The sequence below is a fragment of the Nyctereutes procyonoides genome, unplaced genomic scaffold (assembly GCF_905146905.1).
Source record: "Nyctereutes procyonoides isolate TBG_1078 unplaced genomic scaffold, NYPRO_anot_genome, whole genome shotgun sequence".
NCBI classification, from domain to species: domain Eukaryota; kingdom Metazoa; phylum Chordata; class Mammalia; order Carnivora; family Canidae; genus Nyctereutes; species Nyctereutes procyonoides.
In genome coordinates, this window is record NW_026575049.1 from 25335373 (window position 1) to 25355504 (window position 20132).

A 20132-nucleotide genomic window follows, 5' to 3' on the forward strand; every position below is an offset into this window, starting at 1 on the left:
TTGCTCAGCTGAGGTAAATGGCATTTCAGTGAAACTTGTTTATGTTCCTGAAGATAATAATTCTCAAAAGACTTATTAGGTTAATAAAAAAAAAAAAGACTTATTAGGTTAAACATATCTTCTTTCTTCTTCTAGTTGATGAGAAAAGAAAGTCCAAAACTACACACATGGTGCTCCTGGAGATCATTAAAGAAGAAGGCCTGTGAGTACCACCTTGCCGGTCTTTGTCAGACAAAGCAGCCTGTTAGGAGATTGTTGGGCCTCTAGCACACCTGCACTCACTGTCTTTGCATTCTCACAGCCTTAAAAGTAGTTGTGAATTTGTAATTGCCCAACTTGTAAGTATATAATTGTTTTCATTTCCTTTAAAGTCCTGTGGTTGGCGATTTTGATTCTTGATCAGAGATTCTTCCGTGAAACCAATGCGTTGTTTTATGTTTTACGGGGTTTTTTTACAGCGAGCTGAAGAAGTTGTTTAGTTGTTTAGTTCATTGCTATCAGATGCATTCAGATTATGTACTTCCTTTTTTTTTTTTTTACTTTTTATTTGGCAATAACTTCAAATTCACAAAAAGTTACAAAACTAAAAATAGTTCAAATATCAGTATATGCTTTACCCAGATCCACCTATTATTAACACTTTTTTCCCAGCTGTGCTTATGTTCTCCCCACTTTCTCGTTCACCCCTTCTGTCTTTATTATACACACACCACACAAACGTTTTTCAGAATTATTTAAGAGTAAGTTACACACCATACATCAAAGCCTTTTACCCCTATAATGTTGACATTTTTAAAGAATATAGCTACCCTCCCCCCCTTTTTTTTGGAATAAAATGTTTTTCATTTTGTTTGCCCCAGGTTTCTTTATGATTAGACTGAGGCTATGCATTCTTGGCCAGAAATGCGTAGGTGATATCGTGTCCTTAGGATATCACATCTGGAGTCACATATTGTCCACCTGCCCTTCGTTGATTATGATTTCTCAGATTCAGCTTAACCACTGAATAGTTTTTCCTCTCTTGCAACTGTCAGTAGTCTATCATGAGACACTTTATTTAGTATCAGTATAGACTTGGAAATTCCTGGTTTTTCAGTAGTTTACAGTTGATTACTATACTATATTATTTTGGTGCTGAAATTGTCAGCAATTCAAGGGAAACCCTTCAGCCTGGTTCCTGTGCCCTTATAACATCTCCCCATCACTTCTTTTTTTTTTTTTTAACACTTATTATGTCTCTATTTACTTCATTTTTAAATTTTTTTTTTATTTTATTTATGATAGTCACACACACAGAGAGAGAGAGAGAGGCAGAGACACAGGCAGAGGGAGAAGCAGGCTCCATGCACCGGGAGCCTGACGTGGGATTCGATCCCGGGTCTCCAGGATCGCGCCCTGGGCCAAAGGCAGGTGCCAAACCGCTGCGCCACCCAGGGATCCCATTTACTTCATTTTTAAATGTTGTTACCCTGTAATAAAATATGAATGATGCTATATTAACTAATAGTCATGAAGACAATTGTTTCTAATTTTACATAGTAATTTATTGAAGGAAACCAAGGGAAAGAAATCTGTAAAATCAGTCATTGAAAGTGTGTTGTTTCTTTGCCATCATTAGTGGTAGGAAAGATTTCTTACTTTGGGCATCCTTCAGAATGTAAGATATATGTACAGTTTAGAATATGGTGTAGTGTAGGAGTGAACTTTGAGAATATGTGAATGATGATCAGCCTTTCCTTAGGACTTTGCCACTTCCTACTGGCTTTTGTACAGCATCTTTACATTGCTTATTGTGTTTTTCATCTAGCCTGGCACCATATCGAGGGTGGTTTCCAGTTATCTCCAGTCTCTGCTGCTCCAATTTTGTCTATTTCTACACTTTTAATAGTCTCAAAGCAGTCTGGGTCAAAGGTCAACGTTCTACTACTGGAAAAGATCTAGTAGTTGGATTTGTTGCAGGTAACAAAGTTTCCTGAGTGTAAAATTTTTTATATTTTAATATTTATCTTATTGTTCATATATTGTTTTAGCACAAGGTAATGCTACAAAGAATTTTCGGACTTGGCTCTGTGTATGTGTGTGTGTGTGTGTGTGTGTGTGTTTGGTAAAAACATATAACATATAATTTACTATTTTAGCAAGTTTTAAGCGTATACTTCAGTAGTAAGTTTGTTTATGTTATTGTGAAACAGATCTCCAGAACATTTTCATCTTATAAATGTGAAACTCTTAACTGTTATACAGCACTTCCCCCTTCTCCCTTCCTCTACCCCATTCTACTTTCTGTTTCTACAAATCTGGCTACTTTAGATGCTTTATGTAACTGGAATCATACAGCATTTGTCTTTTTGTGACTGACTTATTTCATTAAGCATAATGTCCTCAAGGTTCATTCATGTTGTAGGATGTAACAGGATTTCTTTTTTTTTTTTAAGGCTAAATAATATTCCCTTGTGTGTGTGTGTGTGTGTGTGTGTGTGTGTGTGTGTGTGTGTATCACATTCTGTTTATCCATTCATCTATTGATGGACATTTAGGTTGTTTCTACCTCTTGGCTACTGTGAATAGTTGCTGTTAAGAACATGGATTATACAAATACAAATATATCTCTTTGGGTCCCTGCTTTCAGTTCCTTTTGGATATATATCCACAAGTGAGATTCCAAGATCATATGTTAGGGTTTTTTTGTTTTTGTTTTTTATTTTGTGAGGAACCACCATTCTGTTTCCCATAGCAGTTATGCCATTTTATAATCCTACCAGCAACATGCAGAGGTTTTTAATTCTCCACATCCTTATCGGCTCTTGTTACTTTCTGGGTGTTTTTGCTTTAATAGTAGCCATTCTAATGATAGTGTGAGTTGATAATTCACTGTGTTTTTATTTGCATTTCTCTGATGGTTAGTGGTGTTGAGCATCTTTTCATATGCTTATTGGCTATCATCTTTGGAGAAATATCTGTTCAAGTCTTTTGCCCATTTTTTAATTGAATTATTTAATATTTTGTTGAGCTGTAGGTATGTTTTATATATTCTGGATATTAGCCCCTTATGAGATATATGATTTGCAAGTATGTTCTCCCATTCTCTACTGCCTTTTACTCTGTTGATTATGTCATTTGGTGGTGCTTAGAAAATTTTAAGTTTGATGTTTGTCCCATTTGTCTATTTTTGCTTATGTGCCTGTGCTTTTGGTGTCACATCCAAGAAGTCATTGCCATGTCTAATGTCATGAAAACATTTTCTACTATGTTTTCTTCAAGGAATTTTATACTTTTAGGTCTTACATTTAGTTCTTTAATCCATTTAGGGTAAATTTTTATATGTGGTATAAGATACAGGTCCAACTTCATTCTTTTGTGTGTGGATATCCATTTTCCCTAATACCATTTGATGAGTTTGTCCTTTCCCCATTGAGTGGTCCTGACCCCTTGTGGAAAATCATTGACCATACGCAAAAACTATTTCTGGGCTGACTTTCTTATTTTTGTCTTTTTAATCCAGAGAAGATAGTTTTATCCCTGTTTAGCAGCATTCCAGAATTTATAGAAATTAAAATCTCTTTTTTTTAAGATTTTATTCATTTATTTATGAGAGACACAGAGAGAGAAGCAGAGACACAGGCAGAGGGAGAAGCAGGCTCCATTCAGGGAGCCTGATGCGGGACTCAATCCCGGGACTCCAGGATCATGCCCTGGGCCGAAGGCAGACACTAAACCACTGAGCCACCCAGGAATCCCCAAAACTTTTAAGTAATTTATTTTTTTTAAGATTTTATTTATTTATTCATCAGAGACAGAGAGAGAGAGAGAGAGAGACAGAGAGAGAGAGAGAGGCAGAGACACAGGCAGAGAGAGAAGCAGGCTTCATGCAGGGAGCTCTACGTGGGACTCAATCCCAGGTCTCCAGGATGAGGCCCTGGACTGAAGGTGGCGCTAAACCGCTGAGCCACCAGGGCTTCTTCTTCTTTTTTTTTTTTTTTTTTTTTTTTTTGGTTACGATGTTATTTATTTTTTTATTCATGAGAGACACAGAGAGAGGCATTGACATAGGCAGAGGGAGAAGCAGGCTCCCTGCAGGGAGCCTGATGTGGGACTCCATCCCAGGACTCTGGGATCACACTCTGAGCCAAAGACAGATGCTCAACCTCTGAACCACCCAGGCATCCCTCTCTCTCTCTCTCCCTTTTTTTTTTAAGATTTTATTTATTTATTTACAGACAGAGAAAGAGAGCATAAGCAGGGGGTGGAGAGGGTTAAAGGGAGGGGTAGAGAAAGAATCCCAAGCAGACTCCATGCTGAGTAGAGGCCCTGACACAGGGCTCTCTATCTCACAACCCTGTCATAACCTGAAATAAAATGAAGTCATACACTTAACCTACTCAGCCACTCAGGTGCCCAAGTCTCTTATTTTTTTTTTTTTAAGATTTTATTTATTTACTCATGAGAGACAGAAAGAGGGGGGCAGAGGGAAAAGCAGGCTCCATGCAGGAAGCCCAATATGGGACTCGATCCCAGGACTCCAGGATCACGCCCTGAGTCAAAGGCAGATGCTCAACTGCTGAGTCACCCAGGCATCCCCCAAGCCTCTTTATAAAAAAAAAAAAAAAAGAAGAAGAAGAAGATTACAATACCTTCCCTGATTACTTTCCTTTTTTTTTTTTTTTACTGTTTTTTTTTATTAAGTAAACTTTATCCCCAACATAGAGCTCAAACCCATGACTCCAAGATCAAGAGTCCCACATACTGTGCTGACTGAACAAGCCAGGTACCCTCCATGATTTATCTTTTGGCTAATGTTCACATGTAATTTTTAACGTGAACAAGGACTGACTACACAATTTGTAAGGCCTAGTACAAAATGAAAATGCAGGATTCCCTGTTCACAATTTATTAGCATTTCAAGACAGTTGACAATGAGAGCATTAAACCAGGTACAAGATGGGTTGCACACCCATGAAGCCCACCATGAGTGCAAAAACATTTAGTCAGATGTAACAAAGGTATTTTAGTGCATAGCCCAGTGTAGTTAGTATCATAATGGTTGTTAATGCTTTAGAGGTTCATAGGAAGAGGAGAGATCACTTTTAGCTGGGAGAGATCTGCTTATAGAAAGCCCTGGCTCTTGAATTGAGCCTTGGCAGGATTAGTAACTTTTGTAGATGAGTGGCAGCAGTTTTCTGATGGAAAGAATGGTAGAAAATTGAGGGACTACAGGACCATGTTTTGAACAGTGAGCTCTCTTAGCTAGTGAGTGAAGTGAATACAGGAGCATGAGCAAAAAGGTTGGAGAGGTAAGCAGGAGCCAGATGTTAGAAGACTTTGGATCCTTGTCATCTGAGACTTTAGAAGCTCTAGGGAGCCATTAACCTGATATTGTGAATATTTAGTTACTATCTGTGTCTAATTAGTGGAATATGAGCTTCATAAGAGCAAGTATCTTAAATACACATACACATATATTTAAGATACTTTATATATTACATATATATTTAAGATACTTTATATATTATTTATATATTATATACTTGTTCTTAGAGAGTATATATACATGTATTCTCCTACCACTACCACTATATTCCCAGTAAGAACAATTCCTAGCATGTACTCAGTAAATATTTGCTGTATGAACAAAATATTTGTTCAGTTAGAGTTTTATTAAAGAGGTGGAAAGTATACTTCCTGTGATTTTTTGTATATTTATCTATTTTAGTCTGTAACAAAATTAATTGACTTAACAGTTGTACTGTTAATTGTTCTATTTTGTGGAATCATTTTTTGGTATATTCTTTGAAAAATTAGTACTTTGGGAGCCACACAATTGAATAATGTAAATGTCCATTTGGAATTTAAGTGATTTAATTGAAAAATAGTTACCAGGCCGAGTATTCATGCTCCACAAATTTTGTTATTTACTCTTCTTTACCTGTATGAGACCACTGGTGTTTTTCAGCTTGGTCTCTGAGCTTTTCTTCGGCTTAATACTTTCATTTTGGTCTTAGATTGCTTTAGATATAATTAACTTTCACTTGTACCAACTTTTTTTTTAATTGAGATATAATTAACATAACATTTTATTAGCTTCAGATGTACAACATAAGGTTTTGATATTTGTATATATTGTAAAATGATCATCACAATAATTCTAGTTAACATCCATCACCACACAGTTAGATTTTTTTTCCTTGTGATGAGAAATTTTTTTTTACGATTTTTTTTAAAGATTTTATTTATTTATTCATGAGAGACACAGGCAGAGGGAGAAGCAGGCTCCCTGCAGGGAGCCTGATGCAGGACTCAATCCCGGATCCCAGGATCATGACCTGAACCTAAAGCAGATGCTCAACCCCTGAGCCACCCAGGCGTCCCTAAGATTTTATTTTTAATTAATCTCTACACCCAATGTGGGGCTTGATCCCATGACAGTCACATGCTCTACCAACTGAGCTAGACAGGTGCCACTTCGGTGAGAATTTTTAAGATTTACTCTCTTAGCAACTTTCAAATATACAATATAGTATTATTAACTATAGTCACCATGCTCTGTATTACATCCCCATGACTTATTTCTTTTATAACTAAAAGTGTGTACCTTTTGACCGACCGCCAGGCCAAGTTTTCCATAAAGTATAACACACAGGATTTCGTTCTCTGAAGAAACGAATGAGCATTTGTAGGTAAGTAATTCAGGATGGAAATCCAGGAGTCATCATTGAAAGTGCTCTCTGACCCTCCACAGTTGTTTAATCATCAGAAACCATCAGTCTCCGGGATGCCTGGCTGGCTCAGTCAGTAGAGCATATGACATTTAGTCTCAGGGTTATGAGTTTGAGCCCTTTGTTGGGTCAGAGATTACTTAAAAAAAAAAAAGAATAAGAAGAACCGGCATCAGTCTGTCTCCTAAGTATCTCTAGAATCCATTTCCTCTTTTCCATATCCATAGCCATTTCTTTTGTTGCCTCTGAGGTCTTTCTCACTTACCTACTTTGCATAATCCTGCCTAGCCAACCTTTCTGGAAGAATAGTTTTCTAACAGTGTCATAACTCAAAGAACTCAAGCTTGAGATTTGTTCACTTGGGAAAAAAAAATCAGAATAGATCCAAGGGTATCCTGTACAGAGGAAACCTTCCTTTTTACATAATTGCAACAAATGGCAATGTGTATTATCTTTAATACCCAAGACCAAGTATTTGTAGTATCTTGATTTTAATAATTTTAGATTACTATAGTTTTATGTATTGACATTTTAAAGATTATGACTCTCTGTCAAGGACTAACTCCTACAACTTTCCATAAAACTACTAATTCATAAAAAATATGACAAAATCTTTTTTTAATTGTTCAAAACCGTTTATTTGCTATGTCTGACAATCCCATTCTCCACCAGGTACAAAACACCCTTGTTATTCTCTCTCACTGTGCTCTGCTTGTTACCTTTCTAACTCTTACACATTTATAATCACAGTAGATTCCCCTATACCTAACATAGCTAGGCTGGTGTATAATAGGCCAGTTAGTTTTTAAAAGTCAGCTGACATAGAGAGTATCATAAATAGCCTACTTACCTTGTATTTTATTTTAACTTAAAATGTATGAATATATACTTTTTCTTTTCTTTTTTTAAGATTTTATTTATTTGACAGAGAGAGAGCACAAGTAGGGGGAGCAGGAGAAGGAGAAGCAGGTTCCCCCCGCTGAGCAGGAAGCCTGATGCGGGGCTTGATGCTAGGACCCTGGGATCCTGACCTCAACCAACTGAGCCACCCAGGCACTCTTTTTTTTTTTTTTCTTTTTTCCTTTTAATGTATGGCCAAAGCATATTGGTTCACTGATTGGAGTTTTGTGCCTTCTCTTGTACATCCCCCCCATACCTATAAAGCTTTGCTACCATAACAGATTCAACTGACATAAGCAAGCTTGAGAAAAGGCATAATACCATTCTTGTTCACTTACATTCTGAAGTGTTTTCTTGAGTATGTGAAAGAAAGGTACAATGGGTCTGTGTCAGTTATGAGCATCATCTGTTAAACATCCTATCAGAGAGATGGTAGGGGACTACTATTCTGAAACCCAAATCTGGATTTCAGAACAGCAGTCCCCAGTTTCAAACCCTTTTTTGTCTACCACTTGCATATAGGTTAAAGTCATGGTACCTACTGTATACCCCCAGCTGTATACAGGATAAGAACCCAACATACAAGATCTGTGATACTGCTTGCCTCTAGCTTGACTGCTATTGTTTCTTGGAAAACTGTGATTCCTTGAATATACCAAGTCATTTAATGACTCCGTCTTTCTACAGCTACTGTCATCTGTCTGATACGCAGTAGCACCCCCACTTCTGCCCCAAACAGAGGATTACCCAGCCCAAAATCAAAATGTCAGCTGTAACATGGTTGAAAGACCCTTGGTCAAATGTATTTTATAGTCCTTTATAATTCTGAGATTCTCTGATTATAAGTTCTCTCTTTTTCTGAAAGTAAGGAATTCTTTGGAAATTACTTTTGTGAGTTTCTCCTCCTAACATGTTTTCATATCTTAATACCTATGCATTCTTGGAATGAGAACCACTTTTTCTTTTCCTGCTGTAAGCCTTGTCATGTATTAAAATCACTGTAGGAATGAGTTTCATTGTCTCCAAGGAGAACTAGGAACAGTATTATTGTTACACAAGTTCTGCTTGAAATTTAGAAATTTATTACTGTATTTTCATAGGAAAAAAGCTCATATAGCTTGATACCTTGGGGAAGGATTTGGGAACAAAATCTCACAGAAAACTTAAATGAAGAAGATTCTTGCCATTTTTATGAAATTGGGATTTTTACCAATAACTTTTTGGTTTTTTTTTTTACCAATAACTTTTTGAATGCCAATGATGTTACTGTTAGGATAGTTCTTATTCCTTTCCTGCCCTCCGGTCTTAAATCTGGTAAGGCAGGTTTGTTCCTATTGTGTATCAAGTTGCGTGCCTTCTCAGGGGCCAAGTGGTTAGATTTATGACCTTGATCTGCCCTTTTTTTGTATCAGTGGTCATTGCATTTATTTCCCAGAAGTACATACATGATTAGCATATTTCTTTTTTTGTTTTGTTTTCTTTCCTTAACAGACTCAGTGCTAATAAAACTATTTTGTGTTCAAGATTTCAGAAGTAAATGGCTGTGTTCCAATTATTCCTTGAATCAGTAAATAATTTCCGTGTGTGTGTTTAGTTACTATTCATCTCTTAATTTTGCTTCTCTTTTCTTATAAATGATTTTTAACAAAAAAAAAAGAAAAAATGGAATCATTCGAATTGAAAGAAAAACAATTTCTTGTCATTAAGTACATAAAATATTAATATTCCCATCCTAGAAGTGAAGTAACAGCCACAGCTTAGAACCGAAACAACTTTCTACAGGAGCTTATAAACAAACAACTTTTTTTATCCTTCAGCCATATCTGTTATGCAAAAGTATGGAGTTGGAATCTCTTATCATGACAGTTTGTAGCTTGTTTTTCTTCCGTGGAATGCTGTCCTTTGCTTCATTATATAGGTTTCCAAGTTTTTAGTAAAGTTTTGGAGCCTCAAATATTTTGAGTGTCTTTTCCCAGAACTCATAAAATTATAGTGGTTAAAAAAAATACCTCTCCATCTATTTTGGCTTAGAGGATGAACAAAGTACTTGAACTTCTCAGATAAAAAGCTTCAAAATACAAATGTTTTCACAAGTAGTTTACATTCTCTTCTTGAAATGATTTAGTGCATTTTTGTACTTGAAATTGTCCTTAGAATCCTCTTAGTCTTTCAGCTTGTGTTAATAACAGAGATATGAAAGCAGAATCTTAAATGATAGTTAAATCTTAAATCTAGGGGCAGATTAAGTTGATTAGACCTTTGGCTGGGGTCATGATCTCAGGGTCCTTGGGATCGAGCCCTGCATTGGGCTCCCTGCTCAGCTAGGAATCTGCTTCTCCTTCTCGCTCTGACCCACCTCCCCACTTGTGCTCTCTCTTTCTGTGTGAAATAAATAAATAAAATCTTTTAAAAAAAAATCTTAAGGGATGCTTGGCTCAGTGGTTGAAGCATCTCCTTTTGGCTCAGGTTGTGATTGTGGGGTCCTGAGATTGAGTCCCGTACCAGGCTCCCCACAGGGAGCCTGCTTCTCCCTCTGCCTATGTCTCTGCCTCTCTGTGTCTCTCATGAATAAATAAATAAAATCTTTAAAAAAATAAAAACAAAAAACTTAAATCTAGGCTGCATTGCATCTGAAGTATTTTGTGAGTACCTTCCTCTTGAATAGATTATGAAAGGAATTTTGATTTCTAAAGAATTTAATAGACAACCCATTTCACTTGTTTAGAAAGGTGTGTACACTTTGTCTACACTATCTACAGAAGCCTAGGATCTCTGTTTCTGAGTTCTCCTGTTTTCGTCTGGAAAAAATAAATGCAGTAGACTGCTCAGTAGTACTTTCTAGTCTGATTTTTCTTGCTGCTAATTTTTCTGTCAAGTGATGTGTACATTGCATTGAATAGGAACACATTATAAAGTCTTGCAAGTGGTCATGTATTGATATTCTTCTCTCTTGACCTCTTGGGCACTGGCACTTTTTAAAAATGAGACTAGCAAGAATCTCTAGGTGAGGCTTTTTCAGATTATGATCAATGCCTTAAGTGACAATGCATGACTATAGTGAGTCATAACTAAAGATGACTCCTTAGTGTGTTATGGGACTAAAAATATAATAAATACAACTCATAAAATTTTTTGATGAGGTCTTTTATTTTTAGAAAAGTGTTTCATAACGCTCTTAAGAAAAAGGTGACAAAATATCTTACTTTAACAACTATATACAACAAATGAAAAAATAAGATTTTAATTTCTTGGCTGTTTCATGAAGCTTGTCTTTGGTCAGACTTGTGTTTTCTGAATGCTGTGTTTTGTGATTCCTTAAAACAGTCTTTCTACCATTGTGTTTAAAGGACTTTTAGTAGGTTTCTCTTCCTTAGGAATATGCCTCTTGTTTCTTCAGAACATGGCCAGATAGAGCCAGATAGCTTGATGTGTGGTTGTTTGTTGAGTTTGTTCATTGGTTCATTTGTTCAATATTTATTTAAATATTTATAAAGAATATATTATGTGTCAGGCACTTTGTTACAACTCTGTCTGGTATATATTTTTTTTAATCATTCCAGGACTGATGAGGAATATTTTAATATCTCAAGATGGTGTTAACTTGGGACCATGTGTTTTCAAAAAAGAAGCACCTGGCTCATTGTATTGTTCCACTCTGAGGCAACCTTGGGGGGCCAGGATCCCCATCCTTAAGCTTGTAAGGATCATAATTAATGCTTGTGAAGCTCTTTCAGGTGTTTTGTGACAGTTCATAACTACTGCTTGCTGCCTGCCTATCCTAATTCCCTAAGTGATGAGGAACTCTTCTGTGAGCCTCCCATCCCTGATGAACCTCTTTCAAATATTACCACTTTCTTCCACCTGCCACCCATTGTACCAAATCCATACTCACTTAAAACCATGTAAGCTACTTATGTGAGAGTTGTAAATTGTGTGTTTTATCAGATATTGTCATGGATTTAGCATGTGATCAGTAAGCCTTATTAAAACTGTTATTTTTTAAATGCACTCAGAACTGGATCAAAATTGCTACTTTGGATGCTATATTAATTGACAAATAGATCATTTCCTGTTATACAAATGTGGAACAGTACTGCTGCCAGCCTTTTTTGCTATCAGCAAGGCTTCTGAATTGCTTCTAACAGTAGTGGCTTGTGTTGTACCCTGTCATAGAGAGATACCTTATCTCAAGTCTCCCAGTAGGTCAGTGGCAGAAGTATAAATGAAACACTGGTACATAGCTCTAACATAAGGCAGCAAAGCTTGAAGATTGCACTTTGCTTTTCTTTTGTCTCCTCTTTCTTTTTAAAGGAGTGGTGAATGTGTTGCTAACAACTCCACTCTGGGTGGTAAATACCAGACTGAAGCTACAAGGGGCAAAATTCAGGAATGAAGACATTGTACCAACCAACTACAAAGGTATCATTGGTAAGTGTTTGTTTGGGTGAGTTCCTATTTAAGAAGTTTCTTTTTTCTCTGTGTCTGAAATTTATTACCACAATAATGCTGCATGTCAGACTCAAATCTTCACATCTAATGGTAAGCATTTGTTTAGCTCCTGTGTCTATGGATTGACAAGGATTTGACTCATCTAGGCTGGAACCAGCCTATACACATTCTTCTTTTGGTGGTAGCAAAAGCACAAGAGGACATGTCCAATTGTACAATCTTATTTCAAGCCCCTGTTTGCATTTTATTTGCTACTGTTCTCTTGGCCAAAGCCAGTGTCAGGAGGTAGAGAATATGCTGCTCTCCTGGAGTGGGAGGGGGTAAATATTTCTAAAGAATAATCTACACTCTTTTAGTGTTGTCTTTGGATAAAGTTATCATTAATAACTAACTGATGACTTTGAGTTTAATAGTATGTTACCTGGTTCTTCTTTCCCATGTGTCCATCTTTGTGATGAAAATAGTGATTTTCTTATAAGTCATATCCTAAATAATGGGTCCCAGGGAACTATCTGTTGTTGTCCTGGACTTTGCTTAGAAGCACCTGGGCTGTCCATTCACAATCCTCTGTAATACAGAGTTCTCGGGCATGGTGGTGGTGATTACTTAGGAAAATTTCACATTCTAACGCCAGATTATCAGGAAGAGTTGCCTGTGATTTAAGTTGGTCTCTCAGTAATGTGGTGACTATCAGTGTCTGATGATTATCAAAAAGTGGCTAACTGAGGAACTTCCTAGAATACAGCAAGAAGGAAATTTTAATAGAACCAGTAAGATTCTATTCTGAGTACATTTGAACAAAATTTACATTGTGTTCTCCAGTTAAGGGATTGTAATTAAAAGTCCTTAATTTCTTGCTTAGATGCTTTTCATCAGATCATTCGAGATGAAGGAATCTTGGCTTTATGGAATGGCACATTTCCTTCCTTGCTCTTGGTCTTCAATCCTGCCATCCAGTTCATGTTCTATGAAGGCTTAAAACGGCAGCTTCTAAAGAAACGAATGAAGGTAATTCCTGATTTTGAAAGCAGTAAATAATAATCTCTGACACTCTCTTGTTTGCATTGATGTGGTTTGCTCTTTCTTTGCTTTCCAGCTTTCTTCTTTGGATGTGTTCATCATTGGTGCAATATCCAAAGCGATTGCTACCACTGTCACCTATCCCATGCAGACAGTACAGTCCATTCTGAGGGTGAGTGCTGGGGTTCTCCCTGCATTTAGTCAAACAAAATTCTGAAGTACATGGTCTCTCTGTTTAAAGCAATGTTAATAAAGCAATAAAGTAGTCAGTTGATAGTCTAGACCATTTTTCCATTTGTTTAATAATTGCTAACGAGGCTGGCTATCAGTTGGTTTCCTATTTGGTTTGGAAGAGTTTACATTTGTCATTTCTTAGGTACTGTGGTGTCTCAGAAAACCCAAATGTGGGAGGAGGTTCTTAAATGATCTTAAGAATGTATAAGCTTGTTTTCTTATTTAAGTTGATTTGCTTAGATTAACTGTACAAAATCAGAAGTTGTTTAGTTCATTCAGGAGAAATTAATGATTTAGCTTTTCTGAAGCACTTTCAAATTTCTGGTTTTTTCATTCAATTATTTATTCAGCAATATATTTATTAAGCACCCACTCTGAGTGAGAAGCTGGGTACACATGGTAAATAAAAATCAATCCCTGTCCTCTGGGAGGTAACAGAGGAAAGAATGAACAGGTAAATAAGCAAAATAAATAGGTAATTATAAACTGAGAAAAGTGCTTTCAAGAGGTGAACTGCGTTCTGTCATTCAGTGGAGAGGGGCGTGGTGCGGATCTTATTAAGGTGATTGAGGATTGGGCTCTGAGGAGGTATATATAAAAACCAAGTCTTCTTGGGACACCTGGGTGGCTCAGCGGTTGGGCATCTGCCTTTGGCTTGGGGCATGATCCTGAAATGCCGGGATGGAGTCCCACATCGGGCTCCCTGCATGGAGCCTGCTTCTCCCCCTGCCTGTGTCTCTGCCTCTCTCTGTGTCTCTCATGAATAAATAAATAAAATCTAAAAAAAAAAAAAAAAAAAAAAAAAACAAGACTTAAGGAAGATAAAGAACAGCTTTCAAAGAGCATTCTAGGTAGAGGGAACATGATGTGCTAAGAGTGTAGTGATTGGGAACTGAAAAGAGGCCACTCTGGCTAAACAGTGGCTCAAGATGAGATCGGAAAAGTGGCAAGGAAGACTCTAGGTGAGGATTCTAGATTTTATTCTCACCTGAGTAGGAAGCCTGTGAAGGGCTTTAAAATAGGGGAGTGGGGCAGCCCCGGTGGCACAGCGGTTTGGCGCCGCCTGCAGCCTGGGGTGTGATCCTGGAGACCCAGGATTGAGTCCCACATCGGGCTCCCTGCATGGAGCCTGCGTCTCCCTCTCTCTCTGCCTGTGTCTCTGCCTCTCTCTGTCTATGAATAAATAAATAAAATCTTTAAAAAAAAATAGGGGAGTAATGTGATCTGATTTACAATTTGAGAAGATTCCTGTGGCTGTTGTGTGCTGAATTGATCCCAGGGCTAAGAGATGAGGGTGGGGGGGCAATCCAGTAAGAGACCAATTCCATGGTACAGGTGAAAGGTGATGGTGGCCTACACTAAGGTGGTAGCAGTGGAGGGGAAAGAGAAGATGTGGACAGATTTCATGATCTATTTTGAAAAAAAAAATCAAAGTATTTATTGGTAAATAAAATAGGGATGATGGTGAAAATACTTCAATTCAAAAGGTTTATTATCTTATGTTAAAAGTATTTCTACTGGGGCACCTGGGTGGCACAGTCAGTTAAGCATCTCCCTTCGGCTTGGGTCATGATCTCAGGGTCCTGAGATCAAGCCCCATGTGTGGCTCCCCACTCAGTGGAGAGTCTGCTTCTCCTTCTCCGTCTGCTATTCCTCTCACTTGTACTCTCTGGTTCTATATCTCTATCAAATAAATAAATAAAATCTTAAAAAAAAAAAGGAAAGAAGGAAATAAAAGTGCTTCTTACTCGAGGCCAAGCTGTTCAAATAGGAAATAAGATTTTTTTAAAAAAGTGTTTCTACTGATGTACTGTTCTTAAATTGGTGCTTAATATACAGGAATTCAGTAGCATCTAAATAAATGTATTTTGATACTTTTATAATGTTAACATATAATGTGAAGAGCTTAGACTGTAGTGGTCCTAATTGATTGGTATCTATCAGAACTTTCTAAAGGACTAGAGGGTAAGCCAAACCATCAGTATCTAAATCTTCATTATGGGCATGTTTGTTTTCTTTTGAGGTAGTATTTTCCCCATAATTCTATAAAGTGAAAATTCTCATGCTTGCTTCATTAAAAAATATTTATTTAGGGGATCCCTGGGTGGCGCAGCAGTTTGGTGCCTGCCTTTGGCCCAGGGCGTGATCCTGGAGACCCGGGATCGAATCCCACGTCGGGCTCCCAGTACATGGAGCCTGCTTCTCCCTCTGCCTGTGTCTCTGCCTCTCTCTCTCTCTCTCTCTCTCTCTCTCTTTCTGTGTGTGTGTGACTATCATAAATAAATAATAAAAATTTTTTTAAAAAAATATTTATTTAATTTATTAGAGAGAGAGCAGAGGGAATGGCAGAGGGGGAGGGGGAGGGACAGAGAATCTGAAGCAGACTCTGCACTGAGCTAAGCACAGAGCCCAACATGGAGCTCAGTCCCATGACCATAATATCATGACCTGAGTCAAACACCTAACCATCTGAACCACCCAGGCACCCCCAAAACTATTTCTTATTTTCACTTATTTCATTGAAAAAGAGAATTCCTGAAATCTACATACTTGTTAGATATTTTTATTACTGTATACTACAAGACATTATTCCAACATAATTTCTTCTTCAGGTAGAAATTGATCTGTTTTTCTTCTTCCCCAGTTTGGACGTCACAGACTAAACCCAGAAAACAGAACACTGGGGAGTCTTCGGAATGTTCTCTATCTTCTTCACCAACGAGTAAAGTGAGCTTTGTAGATGCTTCACATTCTGTCCTGTCTTTCAGCAGCCATCTCTGGCAAAGAGTGGCCAGATCTGCTTAACTTGCACTACTGTCTTGGCAGTGAGAACCTAGAAACCTCTCCTTGCATGCTGTGCTCAAACAGTTCTCGTTTTAGGGGCTTAGTGCAATATGGCATCATTTGGGGAAGTTATGGAAAAAATTCAGATCTTTATTCTTTGTAACTTAGAAATGTGCAGAACTCCTTTAGAGAGGAAAGCCTCCTATAATCTAATGTAGAGAGACTGTTCTGCCCTAGGAGTGTTGCCATCGATGGCATATCCTGTGACCTCTCTTGTAGATAGAAGTAAACAGGTATTTTAGAGCAGTAGTCATAGTGAGAAAAGGAGAATGTAGTAGGAAGAGTAATGATAATTATTGTAATGACGGCAGTGCTGATGATGGTAAGAGTAGCTAACATTTTTTAGTGTTTGGTTTGTAGCAGACACTGAGCTCTGTGCTTCACACGAGTCATCTCACTTAATCCCTAACGATGGCCCTATGAGGCACGTACTTTCCTCATTTCCCTGTATCATTCCATTTAGAGAAGCTGACCCTCAGGGCCTCCTTTGAGGCAAAGCTGCTGTAACTTTATTACTGTTCCTAGACATAAGATACTTTGAAAGTAATAAATTTATTATAAAAACAGATTATGCTTGGGATAGCAAAATCAGAGATAAAGAATTAGTATAAAGTTGAAACTAAATGTTCACCATACCAAGTATTGACAAGAATGTGGAGCAACCAGAACTTTTCTGTGCTGTTGGTGGGAAAATAAAATGCTCTGACCATTTTGGAAAGTTTGGCATTTTCTTTAAAAGTTAAACATACAACTACCATAGGACCTAGCCATTCCTCTCAAGTTATATAGAGAGAAATGAAATAGGTCTGTGCAAAAACTTGTACACAGATGTTAAAAACAGTTTTATTTGTAAGAATCAAAAACCAGAAACAATACAAATGTATCATCATTGGGTGAGTAGACATACAAGTTACTATCTATCTACATAGTGGAATACTGCTCACAAGAAAGGACCTACTAACATGTATATTGATGTATGTATAGATCTCAAAATAATTATGCCAAGTGAATGGATGGATCTCAAGATAATTATGGATGGAGCTCAAATGATTAAGCCAAGTGAAAGAAGTCAGACAAAAAAGAATTCATACCATGTGATTGGACTTACATAAAATTTAGAAAATGCCAGTATACTATTACCCCTCATTGACAGTATCTCTTCCCATGGTTTCAGGGATCCACAGTCAACCTCGATCTGGAAGCAGATGATGCTCCTTCTGACCTATTGTCAAAAGGCCAGTAGGACCTAACACCATGTCATTCACCTCACTGCATCTCAATACATAGATATTCTGAGAGAGGGAGAGACCACATTCCCATAACTTTTATTACAGTATGTTGGCATTCCATTTCACTATTAGCTATTGTTGTTAATCTCTTACTGTGCCTAATTTATAAGTTAAACTTTATGATAGGTGTGTATGTATAGGAAAAAATAGGGGGTTCACTACTAACTACAATTGCAGGTGTCTGCTGAGGGTCTGGGAACGTATTTTCCCAGGGATAAGCGGTGGCTAGTGTAACATGCTTCTTTGATGCAGTAGTTGACTTTTAGGAAGAAAACGTTTTATTTTCTTCAAACTTTTCTTTATAGGCGTTTTGGAATCATGGGACTCTACAAAGGCCTTGAAGCCAAACTGCTACAGACAGTCCTCACTGCTGCCCTCATGTTCCTGGTTTATGAGAAACTGACAGCCGCTACCTTCACAGTTATGGGGCTGAAGAGTGCCCACAAGCACTGAGACACTGCACCCTGCAAAGTGCAGAAAGATGCTCGAGATGGGGGTTCCTCTGTGTGAAGGGAAGTGATTCTCTTTTTACTCTTGCCACATGTACCCTCACTGGCTGGAAAAGCATCTAAGGGTAAACATGGACTATAGCCAGCTGGACCTGTCAACAACTTAATTTTTATTACGGTTGGTTGAATTTTGTGGGGGAGGTTGTCTAATGGTCATACAAAAAGAAAACATTGAAAACCTGAAAATGAAAGTTTGTGGGCGTGTATTATTTTCCTTAAGGGGAATGGACTTCTGCTCTCATGTGTAATTTTCTCCAGTTAAAAATCTTTCTTAAATTTACCAGCTGTTCTTTTCCCCTGAACCCCGCCCCCAGATTCTAGGGACACATTTAATAGCATATAATTCTCATATACTTTTGTATGTTTTAATCTTGGTATTTTTCTCACTAAAAATATTATGATTGTGCCATAGGCATGACTTTATTTTTGTTGTACTTTTTTTCCTCCTGCTTAAGGAAAGGCATCTTCTTTGGTACATGAGCTATTTATTTTGTAGGAGAAATGAAAATGATTAATCCCAAATGATTCTCTTATAAACTATTTGTAAACATCACTTAGTTGTTTGTTAGTATTTGACTTAATTAAAAATATTTATTTTGAATCAGTCCTTTCATTACAAAAGGCTTGCAGTTTTATGTTTGTTCATGCAAACCCCATCAAGTCAAGCCCAAATAAACTGTCAACATAAAAGACATTTTTAAAAGTTGCCTTTCATTCAGATACCACGTTGGGTTTACAACCAGCTGGCAAAAATCATAGAAAAGGGAGAGGGAGCAGGTACCTTGTTTAGGCTCTGGAATATTTTCTCCCTTACAAACTCCTGGTGGAGGCTATTTTGAGAATAAACATCTGATTGAGATTACTTGTATTTGGAAACATTCCTTATAGTCCTACTACTTAAAGTGTATGTATCAAGCAGCAGCATTGACATCACCTGGGAGGTTGGGCACACAGTCCCACAGTCCCAGACCTTCTGAATCATAATCTGCAATTTAACAAGATCCCCAGATGATTCATACTCACATTAAAGTTTGAGAGACCTTAGAGCCCCTAACTCAACAGAAGCTATGATTGGTTTCAATGATAGAAACCAAGACAAAGATTTTTCTCAAAGGAAAGTTGGACTCGTGCCTTAAAACAACCCCTGAGAAAACTGAGTGTCCCACATTGTCCTTTACTTAAGCCTCATAGCATGTGCAGAGGTGGTTGGACTTTTGTTATGCAGCTGGGGGGTGAATTTAGGCCTCTCAAGCCACCCAAGAAACAAACTCTGGTCATTTGAGAATAGCCCTTTGGGTTCCTGTAACTTAGTTTTCGTCCCTATCACAAAATGACAGGCTTTTCATTTAGAAGTCTAATTTATTTGGAGTCAGAGAGAGGAATAATGAAGTGTCTATGGACTCCAGTATTTAGTTCAGTTTTGAGAATGGAAACTTCTTTCTCTTACTTCCTCTCTGGTCCTTCTGTTAATTTCAAAATATGTGATTTTCAAACTCCTGCTAATTGGAAGATGGTTGTGGTGTTCTAGAAAGCAAGAATTAGGAGGGGTTAATAATCTGGAAACTAGACTGAATGCTCCTCCTCCACTGAAAACAGAGAATTGGCCCCATTACTACTTTTTATTTTTCTTTATGGTTTGTGTGGGTCTGTGGCAAGGCTTGGGTGGGAAGCACAAAACTTATTTTGATTTTTATACAGGAGAAGGATCATAAAGGTGCCGTGTGTGCTTTTGTTGTTTTAATTATGCAGTTTGCTTTGGAAATTGAATTTGGAGCTCAGTTGGTATGCTAGAATAATTTCCAAGTCAAATTATAGACTTAAATGAGATGTTTATGATGTGAAAATCTATTTGATGCCTCTTTTTTCTGATTTTATGAGCGAACAATTTAATACCGAGGTTTTATGCTCCTTGTGGAAGCTTACAGACTCACTAGTTGAAACTAGGTAATGCGGCAGCCTTGGTGGCTCAGCTGTTTAGCTCCGCCTTCAGCCAGGGCCTGGTCCTGGAGACCTGGGATTGAGTCCCATGTCTGGCTCCCTGCATGGAGCCTGCTTCTCCCTCTGCCTGCGTCTCTCTCTCTCTCTCTCTCCCTCTCTGTGTTTCTCATGAATAAATAAATAAGATCTTGAAAAAAAGAAGGAAGGAAGGAAGGAAGGAAGGAAGGAAGGAAGGA

At 37.7% G+C, this 20132-nt stretch overlaps 1 protein-coding gene across 1 annotated transcript in view; it reads left to right on the forward strand.

Annotated features, from left to right (window-relative positions):
* Nucleotides 1–18820, forward strand: part of SLC25A17 (solute carrier family 25 member 17) — a 43809-nt gene extending 24989 nt beyond the window's left edge. The window contains exons 3-9 of the mRNA XM_055329337.1: nucleotides 136–202; nucleotides 1808–1959; nucleotides 11925–12041; nucleotides 12925–13070; nucleotides 13159–13254; nucleotides 15961–16043; nucleotides 17755–18820. Coding sequence (XP_055185312.1) covers nucleotides 136–202; nucleotides 1808–1959; nucleotides 11925–12041; nucleotides 12925–13070; nucleotides 13159–13254; nucleotides 15961–16043; nucleotides 17755–17902 — 809 coding nt within the window. The 3' untranslated portion in view covers nucleotides 17903–18820. The remainder of the gene's footprint in view (nucleotides 1–135; nucleotides 203–1807; nucleotides 1960–11924; nucleotides 12042–12924; nucleotides 13071–13158; nucleotides 13255–15960; nucleotides 16044–17754) is intronic.
* The last annotated feature ends 1312 nt before the right edge of the window (nucleotides 18821–20132 follow it).